The sequence below is a fragment of the Ipomoea nil genome, unplaced genomic scaffold, assembly GCF_001879475.1.
Source record: "Ipomoea nil cultivar Tokyo-kokei standard unplaced genomic scaffold, Asagao_1.1 scaffold0143, whole genome shotgun sequence".
Lineage (NCBI taxonomy): Eukaryota > Viridiplantae > Streptophyta > Magnoliopsida > Solanales > Convolvulaceae > Ipomoea > Ipomoea nil.
In genome coordinates, this window is record NW_017616571.1 from 453,739 (window position 1) to 480,049 (window position 26,311).

Here is a 26,311-nt window from a genome sequence, read left to right on the forward strand (position 1 = left end):
GGCTACAGTTTTTTTTTTTAAAAAAAAAAATCATCGTTTTCTTTCTCTCTATGGCATCGACGGTGTGGCGCTGGCGTTGAGACGAGGAGAAACGGCGGTGGTGAGGCTGGTCCCTCTCTTCAGGCTACATCGTGACGCATTCTCCTCTCCATAACGCTGTCGGTGGTGGCGCTAGTCTTGCCGGCGATGCATTGGAAGAAGGACGAATGGCCTGGCTGTCGGTGATGCTTAGAAGAAGACAGAAGACGCCGTACATATTGATACATTTCCTTATAAAATGCAATTACTTATATTATTTTACCATATTAGGATTAGGATTTGCCTAGTTTAATATTTTATATATTAATTTTGGTATGGTAATATATTAGGTTTAATATTATCATATTAATTTGACCTTAATTAATATTGTATATTATTTTTGGAAAATGGTAAATATATAGTAATTGCTTAATTTGGAATTTTAATGCCCTTTAGTTTCCATTTAATTTTGACATTAAATTCATAATTAAATTATCATTCAATTTGGAGCAATATTAAGTTTATAGGGTTTGTTCATTAAGGACCTAAGTTGGAGAATTAAAATGCATGTGACCATAATAGATACTACTCTGATTAAATAGAGGACATATCACTATGATTCGTGTGTTTTGTTCTTTGATGATGGTTGTGCTGGAACTTGCACCAAGTGGGAGAATGTAAGATTTTCCCTTATAATATATATTGATATTATATATTAGGGCCTTAATTAAGTGGTGCAAGTTGACTAGGCTTATTAAGTGGTGTGGTTGGACTTAATAACTAGTAGTTGTTAGTCAACCAAACTCTGTGCCTAATATAATCCTGTATTGATGGGATACAGGATGGTTGTTGTTAGCACATTCAGTTACGGTACTCAGACCGCTCAGTAGATACCAATACACCATCTAGGGTTCTGAGTCAGGTCTGAGGCAAAACATGGCTGACGGTCTACCGTTAAGAGGCAACACAACAGGAACATCAACTATGGCGGGAGATCAACACGGCTACGCTTCCGCTATCATACAAGGTTAGGTTTCTCGTATACTATGGTACATATAGTTAGACTATTGTATATCTAACAGGAATTTCTACAGTGCCACATATGAAACCTTAGAAAATTCCTTATTTTATTATTTGTTTATAACTGTAGCATTAAGTGCTATGCATAGTTCCTTAAAACAACATTGTCTACTTCTATTTCTTGAAGGCTTGAAGATCAGCATAGTACTTGGTTATCCAATCTTGTATTATCTTAACCTCCGTTTCCCGTTGCTCGGTTAACCAACTTGGAGCTGAAGAATAACTCCCATATAAGTCCAAAACGTGAGCGCCTACAACACTCCAAACAAAATTATACTTTCATCAGCACCGTAAAGCTTTCCAAATGCACCCTCAAATATTTTGAATTTCACAATTGTAAATACATAAATGCTACAAAAAAATTTTTCTTGATTTTTAGTCATTCAACATCTTAAATACAAATATTACAAATTTGAAAAGTTTACAATAATTATAAAATTCACCCCACCTTTTTTTAATCAAATAGACGGTTGCGATCAATCCTTACTTTTTTGAAGAGTAGTTATTCTTATTTGAACTCACCCTTGTCTGTGATATATATATATATATATATATATATATATATATATATATATATATATCAAAATAGTGGCCATTTGACTAGAGTATTGTGGGGACAAGAATTTGACAATTTAATATTCGGTACAACTAAAAGAACATATATGCATAGTTTTATTCGGTGCAAAAAAACACTAATATCAATCCACACTATGTGTGTGTTGATCAACATACCATATTGAGTATAAACTGCAACTAGAGTATCTGATATGTTCTTCAAAACCCTATCAATACACAAACAAAAAAACAAAATGAATGACATAAGATATGAAGGTTGGTACATTTTGTTTAATAAAGAAAAAAGGAGTAGACATTTTAAGTTACCCTCCAATGCTATATGGGTCTCTTAGTCCGTTGGAGAAAATGATGTTGCTACCAAAGTCTTTTAGAACTAAGTTAAAATCCTGCAATTTTAAGTTGACATGTAATAATATAAGAGAAGTGCAAGTTTTTAAAGTGTTTTTTGGGGCAACCTCAGCCAAGCTTGTTAGGCTATTGACAAGGTTTCAAGTTTAATTCCTAACTGGAGCGCCTGTTGACCTTCTTGGTTTGAACCGGTCAGGCAATCTAGACTAGTTTACCTTGGGCTCTTTCACTCGTTAAAGTTACAAGGCGAGTCTTGTTACCCAAAAATAAAAATTTAAAAAAAAAAGTGTTTTTTTTTTTTTTTTGGGGGGGGGGGGGGGGGAGGGGATTGTAGAACATACATGTCCTCCGTAATAGGTTGTGACCCAGTGTGGTCGAGGTGGAACACCGTAGGTATTAATGCAGTTCTGGGAAAAACTTTGCAGGTTGAAAGTAGTTGGAATGAACATGGAGTCGTTGCCTTGCTGAATCGGGTACACTATTTCACTACAAGCCTACACACCAAAATCCTTAATTAATTTCTCATTACATAATAATAAGAGAAAATCATTATTTTGGTCTTCAATTGTTTTGTAATTGTTAATTTAATCTTTAATTTTTAATTTTGTCGAATTAACCCTCTAATTATTTTAAAATTTATCAATTAAGTCCTCTAGCCACTATTTCATCAGCCTATCGTTAATTACCAAAGCAGTGGCTAAAATATTTAATTAACGAAATTTAAAACAATTAAAAAATCAACTAATTAAATTAAAAATTAGGGACTAAATTGACAATTGCAAAACAATTAAGGAAGCTAAACAATAATTTTCCCTAATAAATTATTATAATCTTCCAGATATTATTGCATTGTTTACTTACTTGCCAAGCATATGCATCCACTGTATCACCCCCTCCGGAAACTATGTAGCAAGAATAAACCCCTTCGTAGGCGACGACGCCGGCCTGTATCCGGTCAAGAATATCAGACCCTTCCGGCGCGCCATCTATGCCGCCGCACACCCTCCTCACTGGATATTCCGGCGGATTGTCATATTGAGCGGCATCACTATACAGCCTGTGCAAGTAATTGCGTAGCTCCGTCGGCGAGGTCAAGTTCCTATTCATCAACGCACGTAGTACACGATGAAATTAAAGCTTTGAAGAAAGGGTACGGTGAAATTCAAGTACAAATATATTAATATTTACTTGCAAAGGTTGAACTTGCGACTGAGATTGTAGAGGCCGTTTGTCTGGTTAGCATATTCGTAAATTTTGGACCATGATTCTTTTATAGTTTCAACACAACTCTCACTCACATCCTGCAACCAACATTCAGAAAGTTGAAGCTTTCATATATACATATATAAACATTCTAGTCACTTGACACATTCATATATATGTATTACTTGGTATACACTATATAATTTTAGAAGTAATTTAAGTTGGAGATGAATATATAAGACTTATTTTATAAAATGTATTTTAATTTTTAGTCTTTTTTATAAGTTGTAAACTGAGTAAGGGATTCCCCGTCTCTGGACAATCCCCGTGGGAATAGGAATGAGTAGATTTTTCTCTTCCCCGGCGGGGAGGGAATGGAGGAGAAAGTTGAGGGTGGGGACTGCTAGGGATGTCAATCGGACTAGCTTGAAATCTCTAAGCCTTCTTGTGATCTCGTGCACATCCTTGATAGTGGTTGTGAATTTTTTTCTATCACTTAAAACAAAATATGACATCTTACCCTAAAATCTTTAGTTACTATGTCATAGTATCCATTTTGTGGTGTGATGTCATCAAAGTAGAGAAGGGGAGCTGATGAAGCTAAGGCACCCATTGCTATGTGTGGATACTTCAACCGAAACCACGCAGCAAGCACTTCACAAAATAACACAAAATTCAAGCTTTATTTCCTGTCAAAACCCAAAACTATCTCTAGAAAAAAAGAAAGAACTGAAAAAACAATAATCTCTTACTTCCTCCATATGATGCTCCAACAACAATGATGGGAGAACCCTGAGCTCCATAGGCATTCTTTATATATAACAGCACCTCTGCATAATCAGCCAAAGCCTGAGCCGAGTTGAAATAGCCACGAAGTGTCTCATTGTTCAAAGCTTCTGCCTGGGTTCCGAATGGCACTGATTCCCCGTAGAACCTATGCTGCATATATGATCATCACAACATTTGAGGGCATGCATGCATAATATAGAATAATCTAATTACTTATAAACCTGATCGATAGGATCATCATATCATATCAAATGATCACCTCTATGTAGACAAGAAGAGCATTAAAACGAGGGGCATTATGAGTGAGAAATACGGCGCCCAAGGGATCACGGTCGACCGGAGATTCAAGACCGAGCCATGCGAAGATGGGAGCGTTGTTTTGGGCGCCGCCCCAGTACTTGGAATTCACTATGTATCTCTGTGAGAAGGTGGCATAGCTTTGAGGTGCGTAATTGAAGTGATCCAACGTTTGGTTGTAGTAATAGGTTTCGAACTCAGGCGGAAGAGCAGCAGCGCTGTCGGAAACGGACGAAGACTGTCGTGGCCAGTGGAAGGAAGTGAAGGGAGGAATATTATTGAGGTGTGGGGTTAGGGAAAGGGAAGTTGTGGAGAAGAGAATAAGGGGAGAGAGGCATTGAATTACAAGTCTTATTAAGAACTCCATTGTATATAATGTAATTGAAAACTAATGAGATGCCCACTCCCTATGTATGGCTTTATATAGTTATTATAGGACTATATGTACGAGGTTCCATAGGACAAATTAATCAAACAAAAGTATGGCATGCATCGTGTGTCTTGGGGCACTAAACCGTGGCCATACTAGATAGTGTTAATTAGCAAAATAATTTTAAGTCCTATTATTACCCATTCAAGTTACGGTTGATGTGACGCTAACTAAGCTAACACGTGGCTTAATTATGTGAAACTTGTGTGTACAATTATTTTATATTTTTATTTTAACTTACTAGACATCCATGACAGTCTAATTTGACGAAAGCGACCATTAATTACCTTCGTTGCTTAGAGGGAGAAGGTGGCCAGTTGTCTTTGTTTCTTTGAGATGAAGGTGACCATGACGACCACCTTCATCAAATATAGGCCCCATTATGAGTAGGTCTAGATCAGGACAACCATGGACGATATGATGTCTAACATAGCCATGGTTGTCCAATCTGTTTGCAAACAACTGCACTGGATGTTGTCAATAAAAATAGCCATTATTCATCTAGTCGACGGCGGATCGATATTCTTAAAAAAGTTTTAAAAAAATTAAAATAAAAATTAAAAATGTTGTAAAATTCCTACGAAATTAATCGTCCAAATGTTAATTATGTAGCACATTTATTCTGTAACTTTGTATTGGCACATGTTGACTAAATATGGGAATTTCTCTCACCTGACTTGTAAAGTGATAATGGTGTGTGCGTGTGAAATTGCAGTTGTTATATCATCGACTAGGTCAACTCGGGTCCTAAATTGTGTATTTTTAGTATTCGAATTTATTTAATTCTAAAATATAAATTGTGTTAATTCAGGACGGATCATTACAAATTGTAAATTTTTAAAAGGTAAATTGTGTATCTTTGGATTCGAGTACACTTTGCAGAGTCCACAGAATAATTTGCAGTAAATTAAAATTGGGGGATGAGTCAAACTAACGTTATGCATGGGTACATGACATTACACCGTGTGCAATTGCAAGCCTAAAGTGGAAGTGTGCAATTGTGGTTCTAAACAAGCGTCACAAGTGGGTTAAGAAGAAAATTCCTAAAAATTTTGATGCAATAAGGCTTGTCAATAACTGATGGAATTAATTGACCCGGGTAGACCCGAATCAATGAATCCGGATAAGAATGTGTACGAAATAAATAATATAACGCAGAGATGTCGTAAGGTCGCCGAGACCGTAGGTCGCATGGACCGTATATTGTATTAATTATCGCTAATAAGCTATTACAAGCTTGATTAGGACAATAATGCTAGAAGATAGTAGTTCAAGAATATGTTGTGTTGTGTTGTGTCGTGTCCTTGTTTAGGACAAGAGGGAGGCTTTTTATATCAGCTCAAACCCCCCAACCGCACCCCTAGGACCGGGGGTAGTTGGATCGGCCCGCCTTGACCGCGTCCCCCCCGGAACCGAGTCCAAGGCGGGCCGACTCGGCATGGCCGAGCTGGGCACATGTCGAGCTCGGCCTAGCCGAGTCCACCATGGACCGGCTCGGCAGTAGTCGAGTCCATGGTGACGGGCTCGGGTATACCGAGCTCGCCCGTGGCCAGGCTCGGCCCAAGGCTGAGATGCTTTGGGCCAACTCGGCCACGGCCCAAGGGACTAGACCGAGGCTTCTCGGGTCCGTCTCTCTGGGTCGGTTCGCTTCGGGTCCAATATATCCATCAATAACTAATCCACAATCATAGACTATCTAAAGACAAAAGCAATAGAACATTGAATCATACATGTGCACAACATATTCATCCAATTTTTTGTTGTTGTTTTTTTTTTTTTTCTTTTCTTCGTCTCTCAACTCTTTTATTCGAAAAAACTTTGCCAACACTTTCGAAAAGGTCAAAGTGCTCGCCTGTTACGTTTTTCTTGTTCGTCGAACTTATCATCTGAGGTGCTTCGAATTACAAGCTGTAATCCGTTTTATCCTAGGAGACTGACGCTAAAACGCTCCTAGCACCCTCGGGAGGTAGTTAATTGGTTTTAAGGAAAGTATGTGTTACACACGACTCGAATTTCTTCCCCTCCTCGTTTTGTTATTGGTTGGGATTATTTTCGAAAGATTATAAATCACTTTGGTTGGGTTTATATTTCAAAATTATAAAACCCTTATTTTTCATATTTATTTATTTTATATAAATAAATATTTGGCATCGTATCAAGCTCTAGTTAGAATTTTATTTTTGTTTTGGTAAATCGACTTATCACCACCTACATAAGGCACGTGGCACTCTCTCAATGGCCCCCCAGGTCGGTTGCACCATTTTTTTTTTCTTTGATAAAGATGGTGGGACAAGCGATATGACATGTGGGCTGCTGTGACAGGTGCCTATTGCAGCTCCGTAAATGATCGGTAGCGCTTGGTGAAACCCGGGCTCCTCTTATCTGTTTAGATTCGACCGGGCATGATTCAGTCGTGGTAGGGTTTCGGTCAGATATGATCCAGGAGTACTCCCACCATTTATGTTAGTGGTTCACCTTACAAGGTGAACTATGAACAATGATATAATGATTCATATCACATGGAAGGTGGCTTCAAGCGTTATATCGTGGACCAGGATCCACAGTGTACTCTGGACCCTGGTCCAACACACAGAATTCATGTTTATAATACACAGAATTCATGTTCCTAATACACATACACATAAACACGATATAATGAACATGAATTTTGTGTATTATGAACATGAATTTTGTGCATTATGAACATGAATTCTGTGTATTATATAGCCGAGGATACATAAACACTTAATATAATTCACAGAATTCATGTTCATAATGCACATAATTTATGTTCATTATATTGTGTTTATGTGTATGTGTATTATAAACATGAATTATGTGCATTATAAACATGAATTCTATATCTTAAGAAGTCAAATTCTGTGTATTAGACCAGAGTCCATAGAGCAATGTGAACCCTGGTCCACGATATAAATTGCCAGGTGGCTTGACATAACCTATATATGGGATCTTGCCATACTGGCCCATGTACAATAGCATTCGTTATGCTGTGGAACTTTATCCACCTTGTAAGGTGGACACGGTTCTATGTTCATAATTATTGAACTATATGTTCATAATTATAAAGCTATATATTCATAATTTTTGAACTTCATATTCATAATTATTGAATTCTATATTCACAATTACAGAATTATATGTTCATAATTACTGAAATACATGTTCATAATTATAAAGCTATATATTCATATTTTTTAAACTTTATATTCACAATTATTGAATCTCTATATTCATAATTGTTCATAATTATGTTCACAAGTCTATGTTCATAATTATAGAACTATATATTCATAATTTTTTAAATATATATTATAATTATGAACAATTTTGGAACCGTGTCCACTTTGGACACAGTTCCACTGGGTACAATAGCATGTGAGTCGTGCTTGGAGTGTTATGTTGTGCAACCGTGTGCGTTGCAGAAAACGTCCAACTTAAAAAAACAAAAAAATCAGTTTCGATTACCGTTAACGGCGTTATGTTGTGCATAATTTGGACTATACATCCATAGCTTCATAACTATACATTCAGAATTGCATAAGTACACATCCATTAACTTCATACCTATACATTCAGAATTGCATAACTACACATACATAACTTCATAACTATACATTCAGAAATCAGAATTGCATAACTACACATCCATAACTTCATAACTATACATTCAGAATTGCATAACTACACATCCATAACTTCATAACTATACATTCAGAATTGCATGCATAACTACACATCCATAACTTCATAACTATACATTCAGAATTGCATAACTATACATCCATAACTTCATAACTATACATTCAGAATGTGAAATTATAAAATTATGAACATATGTTTACGTAACTAACGACAATCAAAAATAATTTTTTTTAAAAGTAAAACGACATCGTTTTTGCAACCGTGTGCACCATGCATGATGTACACGGTTGCACAGCATAATTTGCCGTCGTGCTTGGACTAATCCATGTGAGCTGCCCATGCTTCCGTTTTTGCAACCGTGTGCACCATGTATGGTGTACACGGTTGCACAGCATAATTTGCCGTCGTGCTTGGACTAATCCATGTGAGCTGCCCGTGCTTCCATATGAGTCTATCTTACATTGCTATATTTGAAATTCAAGGCTCACTCAATATTAAATAGAAAAAGTGTTAAATTGACCTTTAAGTTTAACAAATTAAATAGTATGATTGGAATCCTTAAAAAAAATCGAATGAAGTTTTCTTAAACTAGCTAGTAAAATAGTGTAATTAGGCCCTATTATTACCTATTTAATTAGTAGGTTATCAAAATTCTCATAGTGTTTAAGATCAAAAAGATCAATCAATTGAATTGCACACAACCACATAATGAATATCATATATATCAATTGCAAGCCTAAAGTGGAAGTGAGCAATTGTAGTCCTAAACAAGCCTCACAAGTGGGTTAAGAAGGCAATTCCTTAAAAAAATTGATGCAATAAGGCTTGTCGATAACTACTCCACAATCATAGACAATCCAAAGGCAAAAACAACACAACATTGAATCATACATGTGCACAACATATTCATCCAATTTTCTTTTTGTTTTTCGTTTGTTTTTCTGTTTTTGTTTTTGTTTTTGTTTTTGTTTTTTGTTTTTTGTTTTTTTTGTTTTTTATATATATATATGTATATATATATATATATATATATATATATATATATATATATATATATATATATATATATATATATATATATATATATATATATATATAGGCTACTGAAATTGAATGATGAATGGGAAATTTTGGTTTTAGGGTAGCAGCTAGCTTAGGAGTTAGGACCATGTATTATGTATATATGCGTTGTTTTTCTTGTGAGTAAAGCAGGGGGGGGGGGGGAGGGGGGGGGGGAATCATGGCTTCAAACAAGTTTAACCCCATTTTGACATTGGCTCCAAAACTTGAAGGTTGTTATGAATATATTATGCATGGGATTAAATGATGAATGGGAAATTTTGGTTTTATGTGTGTTGTTTTTCAAGTGAAGTTAATCCCCAGTTTGACCATGCTTCCATGTGTATTAAACTAAATGATTAATGGGAAAATTTGGTTTAACGCTAGCTTAGGATCATCCATGCATGTATTGTTTTTCATGCATGTGTTTAAAGAAGGAAAAATGTGTTTCAAAAAAAAAAAAAAAAAAAAAAAAAAACTGGAAAAATATCACGGCATTCAGAGTTTAAACCTCATTTTCACCATAAATTATTATGTGAACCCTGGCCTACATAGTGTTATGCGGACCATAAAAAAAGTATATTTTTAATATACTAAAAATACATTGGCGCTGCTTGGTAAATGGATGTTAGCTGATAGCTGTTAGCTGATTGAGTTAATTAAAGGGTAACTAGTTGATAACGTTAGCTTATTGTAGAAAGGTGTTTGGTAAATTAGCCGTTCGCTGATAGTTGTTTGGTATAATTTCTTGAGTAAATACCCAAAATGGTCCCTCGACTATAGCTAAATTCACAAATTGGTCATTGACTTTCAATTTTAACCAATTAAGTCCTTAACTTTGCAATTTTAACACGATTTGGTCCTCCGTCTATTTGACCGTTTGTTGACTGTGATTTTTGAGGATATATATGTAATTTCATGGTCCATCGTCGATTTTTTTAAGGTTCTGGTTGCATTTTCAGACCGCACTGTTACATTTGAATCAACCGCCGAAAGAAATCTGTCAAATCCTGTCGCCTTTCTTCATCCTTCCTTTGGATTCAATGTAGTTGAGTTCGTACCATACTGAAGAAGACAACGTGTTTCCGAACCGATGCAGCGTCATCCTGGAGGCCTCCATGTGCTCCGGTGAGAGCTGCGGGTTCTTCTGGAGATCGTCGATGACGGCGCGGGCGCCGGCGTTAATGCAGAAGTGTTCGAAGGACCAAATCGTGTTAAAATTGCAAAGTTAAGGACTTAATTGGTTAAAATTAAAAGTCGAGGACCAATTTGTGAATTTAGCTATAGTTGAGGGACCATTTTGGGTATTTACTCTAATTTCTTTTCTAAAAAAGCTAATTGAAAAAGTTGCTTTGAATATCTTTTTGAATTTTAGCATTTTGGAGTACAGTACAAAAATCTAACTAACCAAACACTTATATTGATTTTTAAACCAAGTCAAACAACTAATTGTAGTTAAATAAGCCAAAATTGACCTATAGGCTAACTATTTTACCAAACAGGACCAATGTATTTCAATACTCAAATAGTGTACATCCTTTAAATACAAGATATATTTTTAATACAGTAAAAGTACATTATTTGATAGTATACAAAATAATGTATTATCAAATAAAGTATTTTATGTACACAAATAATGTACTTTTTATTTGTGGTCCATCCAATAATGATTAATTCCATTTTGACTATGATGGCATGTGTCTGTGTGTATAAGGAAAATACTACATGTACTCCGACTTGTTATGTCCAACTTTTATTTTCTCTCACAAATCATTGATCTAGACCATTTTCTTGGGATTCACATTATGAAAATATCCTATTATTGGTTGTCGCACCATGGAGTAACTGGAGTAGAATTTGAAAATACATGTAGTAGAATATTATATATATATATATATATATATATATATATATATATATATATATATATATATATATATAGGGTTGCATTCAAATACAAACTCCCTTAAAATACAAACTCCCCTTAAAATACAAACATGAGCTCGTGCGCACATTAACATACTTACATGCACACTGCCAACAATTTATTGGATTAACTCGTGCACAGACTAACATACTTACATGCACACAACGCGTAGGAAAAAATCACAACCGTTCATCAAAGCTCGTGCACACATTAACATACTTACATGCACACAACGCGTAGGAGGATAAAATCACAACCATCCATCAAAGCTCGTGCACACACTAACATACTTACATGCACACAGTTTGTATTTTAAGGGGAGTTTATATTTTAAGGGTGGTTTATATTTGAAAATAATCACATATATATATATATATATATATATATATATATATATATATGTATATATATATATATATATATATATATATATATGTTGGTCCCAAAAGAGGTAAGGTGAAAGTCTAGAGGGGAGGGGGGGGTGAATAGACTTTCAAACTTTTTCGCACAGCACAACAATTGCTAAGACAGAGATAAACCAAAACTCATAACTAGATTGTTAGAGTATGGTGCACAGCGGAAATAAATAAACATAAAGTGTGTGTGAGATTGTGTGAGCAGTATATCTTCGTGAGAGCGAATATGTAAAGAGCAATAAGTAAAGAAAGCAGTAAAGAACACAAGACAATTATAGTGGTTCGCGAGGTGGTGTAATCCTCCTACTCCACTTGCTCTTTTCTCCAAGAGCCAATTCACTATATCTACCACTCCTTGGTTCCAAGATACAATGAATTTCCGTGATCTAGTTGCGATGGAATTTTGCTTTTTGCTGAACCAAGAAACAACCCTTCCCCCCAAGAAATGGCATGTCCCGGAAGTGCTTTTTCTGTCTATTTTGCAACCTGCAAAATCCGCATCTGAAAAACCCGTTAGAGTAAAATCTGTACCTTTTGGATACCACAATCCAACATTGATTGTGCCTTTCAAATATCGTATGATCTTCTTTGTTGCGGTGAGGTGGCTTTCTTTTGGATTTGCTTGGAATCTTGCACACACTCCCACAGCATAAGAAATGTCCGGTCTGCTTGCAGTAAGATATAGAAGTGAACCAATCATTCCTCTATATTTTGTTTGATCGACATCCTTTCCATCTTCATCTTTGTCTAGCCTTATTGATGTGCTCATTGGAATTTTGATCGATGATTTTCCATCAAGGCCAAACTTCTTTATCAAGTCGCGGGTGTACTTTGCTTGATTGATGAATACTCCTTCTTTCAGTTGTTTGACTTGTAAGCCCAAGAAGTAATTCAATTCACCCATCATGCTCATTTCGAATTTATTCTGCATAAGCTTCGAAAATTTCTCACACAAGGAATTGTTAGTGCTTCCAAAAATAATATCATCAACATATATTTGCACTAATAAAATATGATCACCATCTTGAATTCTAAATAGAGTTTTGTCAACAAGGCCTTTGGTGAATCCACAACTTATCAAGAACATTGACAAAGTATCATACCAAGCTCGAGGTGCTTGTTTCAACCCATAAAATGCCTTTTTAAGTTTGTAGACTTTATCACCTTCGCCTTTTACCTCAAAACCTGGGGGTTGTTCGACATAAACTTCTTCTTCGAGTAGACCATTCAAGAATGCGCTTTTCACGTCCATTTGATAAACAGTGAAATCTTTGTGTGCGGCGTAGGCTAGGAAAATTCTGATTGCTTCAAGTCGGGCCACCGGTGCAAAGGTTTCATCAAAATCAATTCCTTCTTCTTGAGAGTATCCTTTTGCAACGAGCCTTGCTTTATTCCTAACAATCACGCCTTCTTCGTTTGCTTTGTTCCGGAAGACCCATTTGGTTCCTACAACATTGTGGTTCGGCGGTCTTGGAACAAGTTCCCAAACATCATTTCTTTTGAATTGATCGAGCTCCTCTTGCATAGCATTTATCCAATCCGGATCATTGAGAGCTTCGTCAATTTCTTTTGGTTCAATCTGAGATAGATAACACATGAACAATGCTTCCATGGTAGATGATCTTGTTTTCACGCCTTCATGGATATTCCCAATAATTAATTCTGGAGGGTGATTTTTGAGCCATCTTAAATCTGGTTGAAATGGGTGCATGGTACTGGGTGGATCCATTTGTTGTGAATTTGCAGTGTTGGTTCGAATTTCATCAATTAAATTGTCTTGAAATTGATTACCAACATCACATGCAATTTGATCATTAATTGGATCACCAACTTGTACTGCATCTCCATTCCCACGTGAGGCATCACTCCCAAAATTATTATTTAAAGAATTTCCAACTTCTTCTGGGTGAGGGATGGGATTTTCTAGAGAATTAATTTCCAACTCATCCATTCCCTGCAAAACATCATCTTCATACGTATCATTAGTATCACAAAAATCAATATGACACTTGTTACCATTTTGTGCAATTTCTGCGTCCAGTGCATCATTTTTGATCTGTGATTTTTCATCAAATACCACGTGTATGGATTCTTCAACCACCATTGATCTTTTATTCAAAACTCTGAATGCCTTGCTGGTAGTCGAATATCCTAGAAAAATTCCTTCATCTGCACGCTCATCAAAAGCTTTTAGATGCAATTTATCATTAATATGAATAAAACATTTGCATCCAAAAATATGAAAATAACCAATATTTGGTTTTCTCCCTTTATATAGCTCATATGGTGTCTTCTTGTACTGCTTATGGATCATACTTCGATTTTGCGTGTAACAAGCAGTGTTGATAGCTTCCGCCCAATATCGTTTCGGGAGACCGGCAGCACTAATCATCACTCGTGCAGCTTCTTTGAGCGTCCGGTTTCTTCTTTCGGCAACACCGTTTTGTTGCGGTGTTCTTGCGGCAGATAATTGATGAGAAATTCCATGTGAATTGCAAAAAGCTTGTATAACTCCATTCACGAACTCGGTTCCGCGATCCGTTCGTATTTTTGATATTTGCAATTCTTTCTCATTTTGTAGTTGCTTCAACAGCTTCGGTAGAACTTGCTCAACTTCATTTTTCTTCTTGAGAAACACGGTCCAAGTGTACCTGGAAAAATCATCAACAACAACGAGAGTATATTTCTTACCACTTACACTTATTGGATCAACCGGTCCAAATAAGTCCATATGTAGTAAGCTTAGCGGTCTTGACGTTGACTCGTGTGTCTTTGATTTGAATGATGATTTGATTTGCTTTCCGCGTTGGCATGCATCACACACTTGGTCCTTCTTGAAGATAATATCTGGCAAGCCTTCTACTAGATTACTCTTTGCAAGCTGATTGATAGTCTTGAAGTTTAAGTGGTTGAGCTTTCTGTGCCATTCCCAATTAGTTTCATTTGAATTTCTGGCCATTAAGCACACTGAATCTTTGCTTGTGCTCCAATCCACAATATACATGTTCTTTCGCCGTTTTCCAGATAAAACAATCTCATTTGTGAGCTCATTTTTTATTAGGCAATTATCTTTAGAAAATTCTACAAGATAGCCTTTATCACAAAATTGACTAGTGCTCAACAAATTAAATTTTAATCCTTCAACGAAAGAAACATCTTCAATCTTCAAACCATTTTTCTTGATCGTGCCAATTCCTTTTGTAATTCCATAATTTTGATTTCCTCCGAATATAACTTTTGGTCCATCGATTTCTTTGAAATTAACTAGATATGATTTATTTCTAGTCATGTGGCGTGAGCAACCACTATCGATGTACCAAACATCCTGCAAAAAAGATTAATTAATTTTAGGTACCCATACTTGCTTGGGTCCTTTACTGTTAGTGATTTTTGGTAACCAAACCCACCTTGATCTTATTGAATTAAGATGAGGCGATTTGTAACCATTAGAGACACGATAATCATAACTCACATTAGAAAATATTTTTGGCGTCGGGTTTTGAAAATTATTTTTATATTTTGGCACCTGAGAAGAGAATGGTTGCTTTGGTCTATAAAAAGCATTACATCTATTACACAACCAATCTTTTTGAGTGGGATAAAATCTCCCAACTTTATTTCTAGAAAAGCTTCCCTCTTTTCTATGAAATCTTTTTGCACTTGACTCTTTGGCATATCTTTGCTTGTAGAATTTTTGTTGCTTTGCCGTAGTATAAACTTGTTTTGGCCTTTCAACATTCAACTTTCCATTTGATTGATAGCCAAGTCCTTGTCTCATTGTGCTATTCTGACTTTTAACAAATTTTACCACTTGAACTTTATTATTTAAAGTAGTAGTAGAATTAGTCAGATTTTGAGGGGTTTGAGAACATGTGGAGTCATAACCAATTCCGGTTCTATCTCCTGATGGCTTTTGCATGCTCACCATTTTATCTATAATTTTAGACGAATTAGTGAACGTAGCAATAGTAGCTCTAAGATTATGTTCTCTAACCTCTCTTGCTTTACACTCTTCTTGAAGATGAATATTTTCATTCTTCAATTTACTCACTTCAAGTAAAGCATCTTGCAATTTTTTATTCATTTCTTCTTTTTCAAGAATTAGAATATTATTGCGCTCTTTGAGTTGAGGATGAGTGAGCACAATCTCTTGACAATCTCGCATTAGATTATCAATAGATTCACGAGAAAAATAGGAATTAACAGAATTGAAAGAATTAGAACTTACCTCTTCTTCCTCTGCGTCAAGAGCCATAAGACAATCTTCACTTGTACTCAACTCAATTGACTTGCATATTAGCGCCGTATCATCATCCGAATATGAGCTTTCATCGCTTGATGATGAATCCTCCGAATCATCATTTTTGTTTGGTTCGTTGCCAACAAGAGCTTTTCTTTTGTCGCGCTTGAACCTTTTGCTTTCGGATTTGTTCGGCGTAGATTCAACATTTTTGCCTTGATACTTGCTAACGATCGGATACGGACAATTTATTTTAAAATGTCCGGGTTTGCGGCAATTGTAGCACAAATCCTTATTTTCTTCGACTTTTTCTTCTTGTGTTATGCGAGAGATGAATTTTCCACGAGCAGAATTTTTGTTGTCTCCTTTTCGCATAAACCTTCTAAACTTTTTGACAAAAAGAGCAAATTGTTTGTCAGTCATAAAATCAACATTATTTTCTACTGACCTGGAGGTTGACGGTTGTTCGGCCATTAGAGCAGCATTTCGAGCTTCATGAACATCATCATCTTTGGCCTTCATTTCGAACTCATATGCTTTTAGATCACTAAATAATTTGTCTGTTGACAACATTCTTAGATCTCGGTGATCGCGCATAGCCGTAACCTTCATATCCCATGCAGATGGTAAGCCTCGTAGAATTTTGAGATTAATTTCTTTTTGGCTAATATTTTTTCCAAGATCACTAATCTCTCCAAGAACTTTGATCATTCGAGCTTCCATGTCTGTAACACTTTCATTTGAGAGCATTTTGAAATCTTCAAACTTCTTCATGGCGATTGTGAGCTTATTGTCTTTTTCTTGTTCATCTCCTTCGCTAATCTTGATGAGAGTTTCCCATATTTCTTTGGCAGTGGCACACTTTCGGATCTTCGGAAATATTGTATCATCAACGGCTTTGAATAGAATATCCTTGGCAATATTGTCAAGATTATTCCGCGTTCTATCGTCCGATGTCCATTCCGGTTTTGGCTTTTGTACGTACTGTGGAGCATCCGGGGATATAACAAACGCCGTATTGATTTCTAATATTTCTATAGGGCCAGTGGAAATAACTTCCCACATTTCATCGTGTAAAGCCGATAAGTGTACCTGCATACGAACTTTCCAATCATCAAATTTATCAAGAGAGAATAATAGATTTTGAGCTAAATCTTTCTTCATCATCATCACGAGAGATATGAAAGATTAATCCAATTCACACACTTTGTAGAATGGATCTGTCTAGCAGTCAGAAACGGTTGACCCAGTTAGGCACGTGCTTAGATAGCAATTTGGCCTAAATAGACAGCTTGCTCTGATACCAATTGTTGGTATCAGTTAGAGACAAATTCTGACTCGGATAGGCACCTGCTCTGATACCAATTGTTGGTCCCAAAAGAGGTAAGGTGAAAGTCTAGAGAGGGGGGGGGGGTGAATAGACTTTCAAACTTTTTCGCACAGCACAACAATTGCTAAGACAGAGATAAACCAAAACTAATAACTAGATTGTTAGAGTATGGTGCACAGCGGAAATAAATAAACATAAAGTGTGTGTGAGATTGTGTGAGCAGTATATCTTCGTGAGAGCGAATATGTAAAGAGCGATAAGTAAAGAAAGCAGTAAAGAACACAAGACAATTATAGTGGTTCGCGAGGTGGTGTAATCCTCCTACTCCACTTGCTCTTTTCTCCAAGAGCCAATTCACTATATCTACCACTCCTTGGTTCCAAGATACAATGAATTTCCGTGATCTAGTGCTTTGATCACAAAGCCCGCACTAATCACGCCCAGTGACACCACACTGCTGCTTCGGGTTTCACGTCGCCGCGCTACTATCCCAGGATTTCACGACTCCGCATTACTTTCCCCCCGTCTTCCACACTCCGGTAGAAACGTATCCCGTGATCTGGTGCTTTGATCACCAAGCCCACACCAATCACGCCCAGTGCCTCCGACACTGCTGCTTCGGATCTCACAGCTCCGTGTGACAATCCAGGATTTCACAGCTCCGTGCTACTTTCCTCCCTTCTCTTGTTTTGCTCCAAAACAAGTGTTGTCTTGCTTCCAACTTCTGAGACTCTGTAGATGATCTTCAATGATGCGCAGGTCTCTTTGATGAAGATAAACACTCTGGAATGATTTCTCTTGATAGCTCTGAGTGTTTTCTCTCTTTGAATATATCAAGTAAAGCACTTGATATTTATGCTCTGTTTTGCTCTGTTTAAGAACTCTCAGAATATTTCTCTTTTGAAGCTCTCTGAGTTCTTTTTCTTTTCTCACTTCTCACTTGAAGATTTTTGGTATGCTCTGTACCTAATGAGATTTTTGCTCTATGCTCTTTCAAGCTTAATTGCTCTATTCGATCCCTTTGATGGATTCGAATTTTTTGCTCTCTTGTTCGTGAGTTCCCCTATCTTCATGTCTTCATATCTTCATCATTTTATAGCTGGTAATGAGAATCTGTCCGTTGGAAAGAGACGCTCTCATTTTTGAAATCTTGTATCTTTTGTCAGAGATCTTATCTTATCTTCTGCAAAAATGTCAGAAAGAGATAAGATAGCCGTTGATGGAGTTTCATCTCCATGTAAATGAGCTCCCAAACTTCATCTGATATTCCTCTGGTTTTACGTTGAGTGGAAATATCTGGGTCTCAGTTTTGGTGTAGAATGGCTTCTCTGATCAGCTCTGAAGTGGTCCTTGTATCTTTGGGATTTAAAAAATATTCTTTAATTTAATCCCATACTAGTTAAACTAGTATTTTTCTTTGTGAGAATATTTTCACTGTAAGTTCATCTTCTTCATTCTCACGTCTGGGTGTTCTCAGACTTCAAACTGGCTTTGAACTTCCACCCAATTTGAATTTCTCTTTTGTAATTGACACCCAATTTCAATTGGCTTGTAATTGGCACCCAATTTGAATTTATCCATTGTAATTGGCTCCCAATTGACTTTGACTTGCAATTGGCTCCCAACTGCTCCTGGTGCTTTCAATTGCTTCCCAATTTGAATTGTTGACTTTGACTTTGAAATTGGCTCCCAGACTTCTCCTGGTATTTGAATTTCATCTCAATTCAATTTGATCTCCATGTCTTATTTGAATCGGTCCCCAACTTTGAAATTGCATCCCATACTACAACCTACTTTGAAATTGCATCCCATACAACAACCTCAATTGGCTCCCAATTTCATCCCATACTACAACCTCAATTGGCTCCCAATTTCAATTCTACATTGGCTCCCATATTGAATTGATTTCCATGTGAGACTTGCTCTCTCCATGTCTTCTTTGAATCGGTCCCCAACTTTGAAATTGCATCCCATACTACAACCTCAATTGGCTACCAATTTCAATTCTACATTGGCTCCCATATTGAATTGATTTCCATGTGAAACTTGCTCCCAATTTCAATTGATTTTGATTTCTCTGAAACTGGCTCCCAATTTCAATTGCTTCGAACTAGCTCCCAATTTCAATTTCTATGAAATCGGCTCCCAATTCAATTGATTTCTCTGAAACTGGCTCCCAAGTGCAATTGCTTCCCAATTTCCACTTATAATTGATGCCCAATATTGGCTTTCTATGAAATTAGCTCCCAATTCAATCCCAATTCCTTTGAATTGGCTCCCAAGTGCAATTGCTTCCCAATTTCCACTTATAATTGACGCCCAAAGCCAAATCAGATTAATTTAATTTGACTTCTCAAATTTTACCTTGTAAAATTGTTGAAGATGAGTTTTGAACTTGAGCCATTTCAAATAATATATCAAACATCATCCACTTCGTCCGTACAGCTTTCGATTAAATCTCCAATCACATTTGATGTACTTCTTTCTTTCCATAGATGCTTGATCTCCAAGTCAATTTCATGCATTCTTCCAATATTAATTTTCTTCACGAAAATTCTTCTGGGATATCTTCTTTGAGTAGTAGCGACGTGAATATTGTATCATTCATCTTCTTCTTCAATTTGCCATTTTTCCAGACAAATTCTTGATTTTCGGCTATATATCTTCTTCTTCTATTTTCATCCATTTTCCTCTGTTTTTCTCTTTTCATAATTAAATAATTTCCCGATCATGGTCTAAGACTCTACTAGACCTATAAAATAAAATTGGGGAATCTACAAATACAAATTTGGCATATCAAAACCATTACACTTTATTCCTAACAATTTCCCCCCTTTTGATAATGCCAAAACCTATACTCAGTCATTGGCTTTAAGTCTTTGAAAAATAATCTTTTTGCTCAATTTTATTTGACAAAGCCAAGATGAGTTTAACAAATGGTTTTCTAGACACAATCAAAAGAAACTTGTGAATTAAATTTTAGACAAGCTCCTAAACGCATCTTGAATTATTTTTATTTTGATCATCATCAATTTTTAATTTTGTCGTGCGTTTGACATATTTCTTGTCTTTTAATTCACGAAAGTCTAATTACATTAAACAAATAAAATTAAAGACTCAAAATAGACCATGGGAAATTATTATTGATATATTTTGAATTTATAGAGAAAAACGCAACAGAGGTTCGAAAATAGAAAATATCAGCTTAAGAGAATTTTCAGATTACCTTCTGGGTTTCTTCACACCAAAGTCTTTCTTAAAAATTTCTTCGACATGTTCTCTGAGCTTGAAGAAATCATCTTTGAATTTTGCATTCTGAAATTTCTTTGTAAGCTGTCCGACCATGTAATGTCCAAAAGCTTCTTTGATATTGTTACCCGGAAGAACTCCGTTTTCCCACCATAAGACACATTCTTCGAAGCTTCTTTCTTCTCCAAGATTCATGCCCATATTTCCGGTGAAATCTCTTAGTTCATACCACATCTCGGTTCTTTTCCTTTTGCCTTCTTCTTCTTTATTCTTTTCCGAGATCCATTGGGCTTGATCGGCTGCAGGCCATTTCTTGATCATGCTTGGTAAATTTTCTTTGGTCCATATTGTTGTCTGAGTGGCGGTACCCTTAGAGCATTCGTACCAGCCACGCTGTTCAGCAACCTTCGATGTACTCGTACCAAGACTAGGATTCGCGAACTGAGCAAAACCAATCTGAGATGGTCCTTGTGAGGATTGTCTGCGGCTTCGGCCTCTACCTTGAGTAGACATTACTGGCTGTTGTTGATTTCCAAGAATAAATTCTTGTTGTTGCAAAGCCATGTGACTGAGAATTTCTTCCCCCCTTTTGGCGTTATCAACCAAAAATGCAAGGGTCTTAAAATCTCGGTCTTGATTTGCCTTCACAGTTTCAACACTGTTGTGTGTTTCAATGGAAACGGTTTGCACATTGTCAAGCTTGTTTGTTGTAACTGCGAGTTCAGCTTCAAGTTTGTTGATTCGGCTTTCTTGGTCTTGAATTGCTTTGATCTGCCTCAAGTGACGTTCGTTGTTAATCTTTTCAGCTGCTTCACGTTCCTTCTTCATGAGCTGAAGCACTTCAAGTAAGCCTTTTGTCAATTCTCCTTTCAGAATTCTTTCTGCTTTGTCAATCTGAGTCTTCAAAGAATTTTGATGCTCCATTAATTCTTTCAGATTGACTCGGGTATCCGTGTGTTGTTGTTCTAGCATTTGGTTTTGTTCAACCAATTTTTCTCCAATAGTTTAACAAACAACATCACTGGATTCGGCCACTTTGGCAAATAAGGATGAAAATATGTCATCTTCTTGTTCATCCATCTGCACAAAATTTTGAGGGGATCCGAATGGACTTTTATTCGGATCTGTGAGAATAACTGTGTCAATAAGTTGCATCCCTTCTTCTTCAGGTGATTCGGCTTCTTGATTGAGATCACCAATTTCTTCTTCTAAGACCTCTGTTCTCGTGTAGTTCTCTGTAAATAAATCTTCATTTTCTAGAACAGGGTCCATGGTAGGCATGGTAGACTCGGTATGGTGTACCGGCAATACACTGGATAAATCCTTTGTGATTTGCAGTCTACTCTCAGTAGCAACTTCTACTGCAACTTCCACTGGTATATCTCTTCTTCTTTCTTCTGACACTTGTTCTTTTATTTCTTCTCGTACTGACACTTCTCCTCTTAATCTTTTCTTCTTTTATCCCTTTTGTAGCCATAATATAAATTTTTTTTTAATTCCTTTTTATTTTTATTCATATATATATATATATATATATATATATATATATATATATTTTTTTTTTTTTTTTTTTTTGTGTCTTTTTGGCTACGAAACTTTTGATCTTTTTATATACGTAGGGATTTTTCATTTTGTAGGAGAGAGAGACAAAGAGAAAATAGATACAAGCAAAAAAAAATCTTGCTCGGCCACTCTCCTGGAAGATCTTCTCTTTTCTTGATTCTTTGGAGTCATCGAAGCCTGCAAAAAAAAATAGATACAAGCAAAAGAAATCTCCACACAGATTTGTTTGCTTCAGGTCCTAATTTATAGGCCTAGGAAGGTGCTAGAACCGTGTGTCCTAATGATGAAGAGGTTGAAAGGTTTTCTCTGGATATAGCCGACGTTTGGTTTCAAGAGGTGTGATGAGTGCTTTCGTGACTCTTCATTGGTCGAGAAAGCGGCGGATGTGATGGGTAGCGGTTTCTAGGAGATTTAATAAGGGATTAGGGTGACGATTTGAGTAAGAACGAATCAGTTGGGAAGGGTGCTGATATAGGAGAGGATTATGGGGGGAGATTTAGGTTGGGTGGAGGTTTAGAAAGTGTAGGAGTTTATGGGTGGAGGTTTGATGCCCAATTAAACTCTAATTTTCCTCCTTTATCTCCTGATTTCCTTCTCAAAATTGTGTACCACAGATATAAACACACTCAAACATCTCGTTAGTAGCAAAAATTACTCCACAAATAATTAATCACACATACCAAAATATTAAACACATATACACGGCATTCCTAATTAAAATACATATAATTTGGAAATTAACACAATTAACACACATATTCCTAATTTATAATTATAAACAACTTTATATATATAAAAAAAAACATATTAATCAGATTCCAAAATATTTTAGAAACTAACAAAAATACTAATTTCTAGATTTTGAAAACATTTTATAGCAATTTATATCACATATACTGCATATATACGAAACACACATACAAATCACATTTTGCACATAGCACATATATATTAACAAATAAACATGGTAAATCATTTTTAGAGCAAATTGTTCATGCAAACAAGTTAGTTAATTTACAGAAACATGAACACATACTCAAAAACTGATTAACACATTAAAACATGCAATTTTATACAAATTATCAAATAAATCACGAATTGCACATTTTATCAAATTAATTTGCATGGCATATGATCTCACGTTAAATAACACATGCAAAAACACAAATAAATTTCTAACACATATTGCAATTTTATCACATAAATATTTCGAATAAAAACATGCATAGAAACACATAAAACAATTTATCCACGTAAAACAATTAATTTTGAGCACAAGTATCAATTTAAATAGAGAGATTAAGTCCAGTGATACTTAGCTCATTTCGATCATTCCCAACTCGTGCCTTAAGGTAGATAATCTCGTTTCGCATAAAGGCTTCGTGAGAATATCAGCAACTTGGTTTTCCGTAGGGATATATTCGATCTTCAGATTTTTCTTTTCAACGTGATCCCTTATAAAATGATGTCGAATGTCGATATGTTTGGTTCTTGAGTGAAGCACCGGATTGTGAGTGATAGCGATTGCACTAGTATTATCACAATAAATACTAACTTCATCACAATTAACTCCGTAATCATTCAATTGTTGCTTCATCCACAAAATTTGCGCACAACAACTTCCTGCAGCAATATATTCGGCCTCGGCGGTACTAGTTGCGATGGAATTTTGCTTTTTGCTGAACCAAGAAACAAGCCTTCCCCCCAAGAACTGGCATGTCCCGGAAGTGCTTTTTTTGTCTATTTTGCAACCTGCAAAATCCGCATCTGAAAAACCCGTTAGAGTAAAATCTGTACCTTTTGGATACCACAATCCAACATTGATTGTGCCTTTCAAATATCGTATGATCTTCTTTGTTGCGGTGAGGTGGCTTTCTTTTGGATTTGCTTGGAATCTTGCACACACTCCCACAGCATAAGAAATGTCCGGCCTGCTTGCAGTAAGATATAGAAGTGAACCAATCATTCCTCTATATTTTGTTTGATCGACATCCTTTCCATCTTCATCTTTGTCTAGCCTTATTGATGTGCTCATTGGAATTTTGATCGATGATTTTCCATCAAGGCCAAACTTCTTTATCAAGTCGCGGGTGTACTTTGCTTGATTGATGAATACTCCTTCTTTTAGTTGTTTGACTTGTAAGCCCAAGAAGTAATTCAATTCACCCATCATGCTCATTTCGAATTTATTCTGCATAAGCTTCGAAAATTTCTCACACAAGGAATTGTTAGTGCTTCCAAAAATAATATCATCAACATATATTTGCACTAATAAAATATGATCACCATCTTGAATTCTAAATAGAGTTTTGTCAACAAGGCCTTTGGTGAATCCACAACTTATCAAGAACATTGACAAAGTATCATACCAAGCTCGAGGTGCTTGTTTCAACCCATACAATGCCTTTTTAAGTTTGTAGACTTTATCACCTTCGCCTTTTACCTCAAAACCTGGGGTTTGTTCGACATAAACTTCTTCTTCGAGTAGACCATTCAAGAATGCGCTTTTCACGTCCATTTGATAAACAGTGAAATCTTTGTGTGCGGCGGCGTAGGCTAGGAAAATTCTGATTGCTTCAAGTCGGGCCACCGGTGCAAAGGTTTCATCAAAATCAATTCCTTCTTCTTGAGAGTATCCTTTTGCAACGAGCCTTGCTTTATTCCTAACAATCACGCCTTCTTCGTTTGCTTTGTTTCGGAAGACCCATTTGGTTCCTACAACATTGTGGTTCGGCGGTCTTGGAACAAGTTCCCAAACATCATTTCTTTTGAATTGATCGAGCTCCTCTTGCATAGCACTTATCCAATCCGGATCATTGAGAGCTTCGTCAATTTCTTTTGGTTCAATCTGAGATAGATAACACGTGAACAATGCTTCCATGGTAGATGATCTTGTTTTCACGCCTTCATGGATATTCCCAATAATTAATTCTGGAGGGTGATTTTTGAGCCATCTTAAATCTGGTTGAAATGGGTGCATGGTACTGGGTGGATCCATTTGTTGTGAATTTGCAGTGTTGGTTCGAATTTCATCAATTAAATTGTCTTGAAATTGATTACCAACATCACATGCAATTTGATCATTAATTGGATCACCAACTTGTACTGCATCTCCATTCCCACGTGAGGCATCACTCCCAAAATTATTATTTAAAGAATTTCCAACTTCTTCTGGGTGAGGGATGGGATTTTCTAGAGAATTAATTTCCAACTCATCCATTCCCTGCAAAACATCATCTTCATACGTATCATTAGTATCACAAAAATCAATATGACACTTGTTACCATTTTGTGCAATTTCTGCGTCCAGTGCATCATTTTTGATCTGTGATTTTTCATCAAATACCACGTGTATGGTGTAACACCCCTGATTTTCAAGACATTTAAAACTTAATAATAAAGGTAACATCTCATTAAATCCCAAAACGTAACATAAGTGTACGGGGTGCTATGCCACACCTAGGCTAGAGAACCCGGGTGCACAGGCTGTCTAACTACTATCCTCTGAAATATAAATGCATAATATGGCACGCAGGCCGAAAGGGAAACTATACTACTTCTACGCTCCAGTTCTAGCGCGCTCCAGTGCTCTAATCCTCTGTGCCTGAAAGCCAAATATATCTGTTCAGCGAGAGATGCTGGTAACCCACTCCAACGCGTTGAAATACAATACATATAGAGATATATATAGATATACGAAAACCATTTTGAGCATGAAGATATATCCTACGAACTCTAGTTTTAAAACCGGGAATGACTCGACAGATAAGGCCAGACACAAGCAACAGTTATAACAGTCATAAGCAGTTCATAACAGATAAGGCAAATAAGGCAAAGCATAAACAATGATCATGACCCAACATGAATAATCCCCAATATAAATCCCATAGTCACATTCCCCAAGACACTCATAATCACAACTCGTCCATATCACAACACATAACGCACGTTGTTGGCGCCACAGGACCACACGCATGCCCATACATGCGGGTCAGCGCATATAGCTCTGACACGGCCCCACAGCACCATGCCCCGTATCGCAACACGGGGAGGCCGATCGCAACCGACCGATGAACCGCAGCTCATCATAATGTTTGATCGCAACCAAACAGTGGACCGCAGC

The 26,311-nt window shown here is 36.5% G+C and overlaps 1 protein-coding gene across 1 annotated transcript; it reads right to left on the reverse strand.

The window, feature by feature from the left end:
• Positions 1–1,122: 1,122 nt before the first annotated feature.
• On the reverse strand, positions 1,123–4,718 carry LOC109171527 (lysosomal Pro-X carboxypeptidase-like). Its single transcript, XM_019320553.1, has 9 exons — positions 4,274–4,718; positions 3,978–4,164; positions 3,746–3,879; positions 3,211–3,323; positions 2,884–3,121; positions 2,364–2,516; positions 1,981–2,060; positions 1,831–1,880; positions 1,123–1,349 (listed from the first exon to the last, which is right to left on the reverse strand). The coding sequence occupies exons 1-9, from the start codon at positions 4,676–4,678 to the stop codon at positions 1,213–1,215; spliced, it is 1,497 nt and encodes a 498-aa protein (XP_019176098.1). The 5' UTR covers positions 4,679–4,718; the 3' UTR covers positions 1,123–1,212.
• Positions 4,719–26,311: the final 21,593 nt, after the last annotated feature.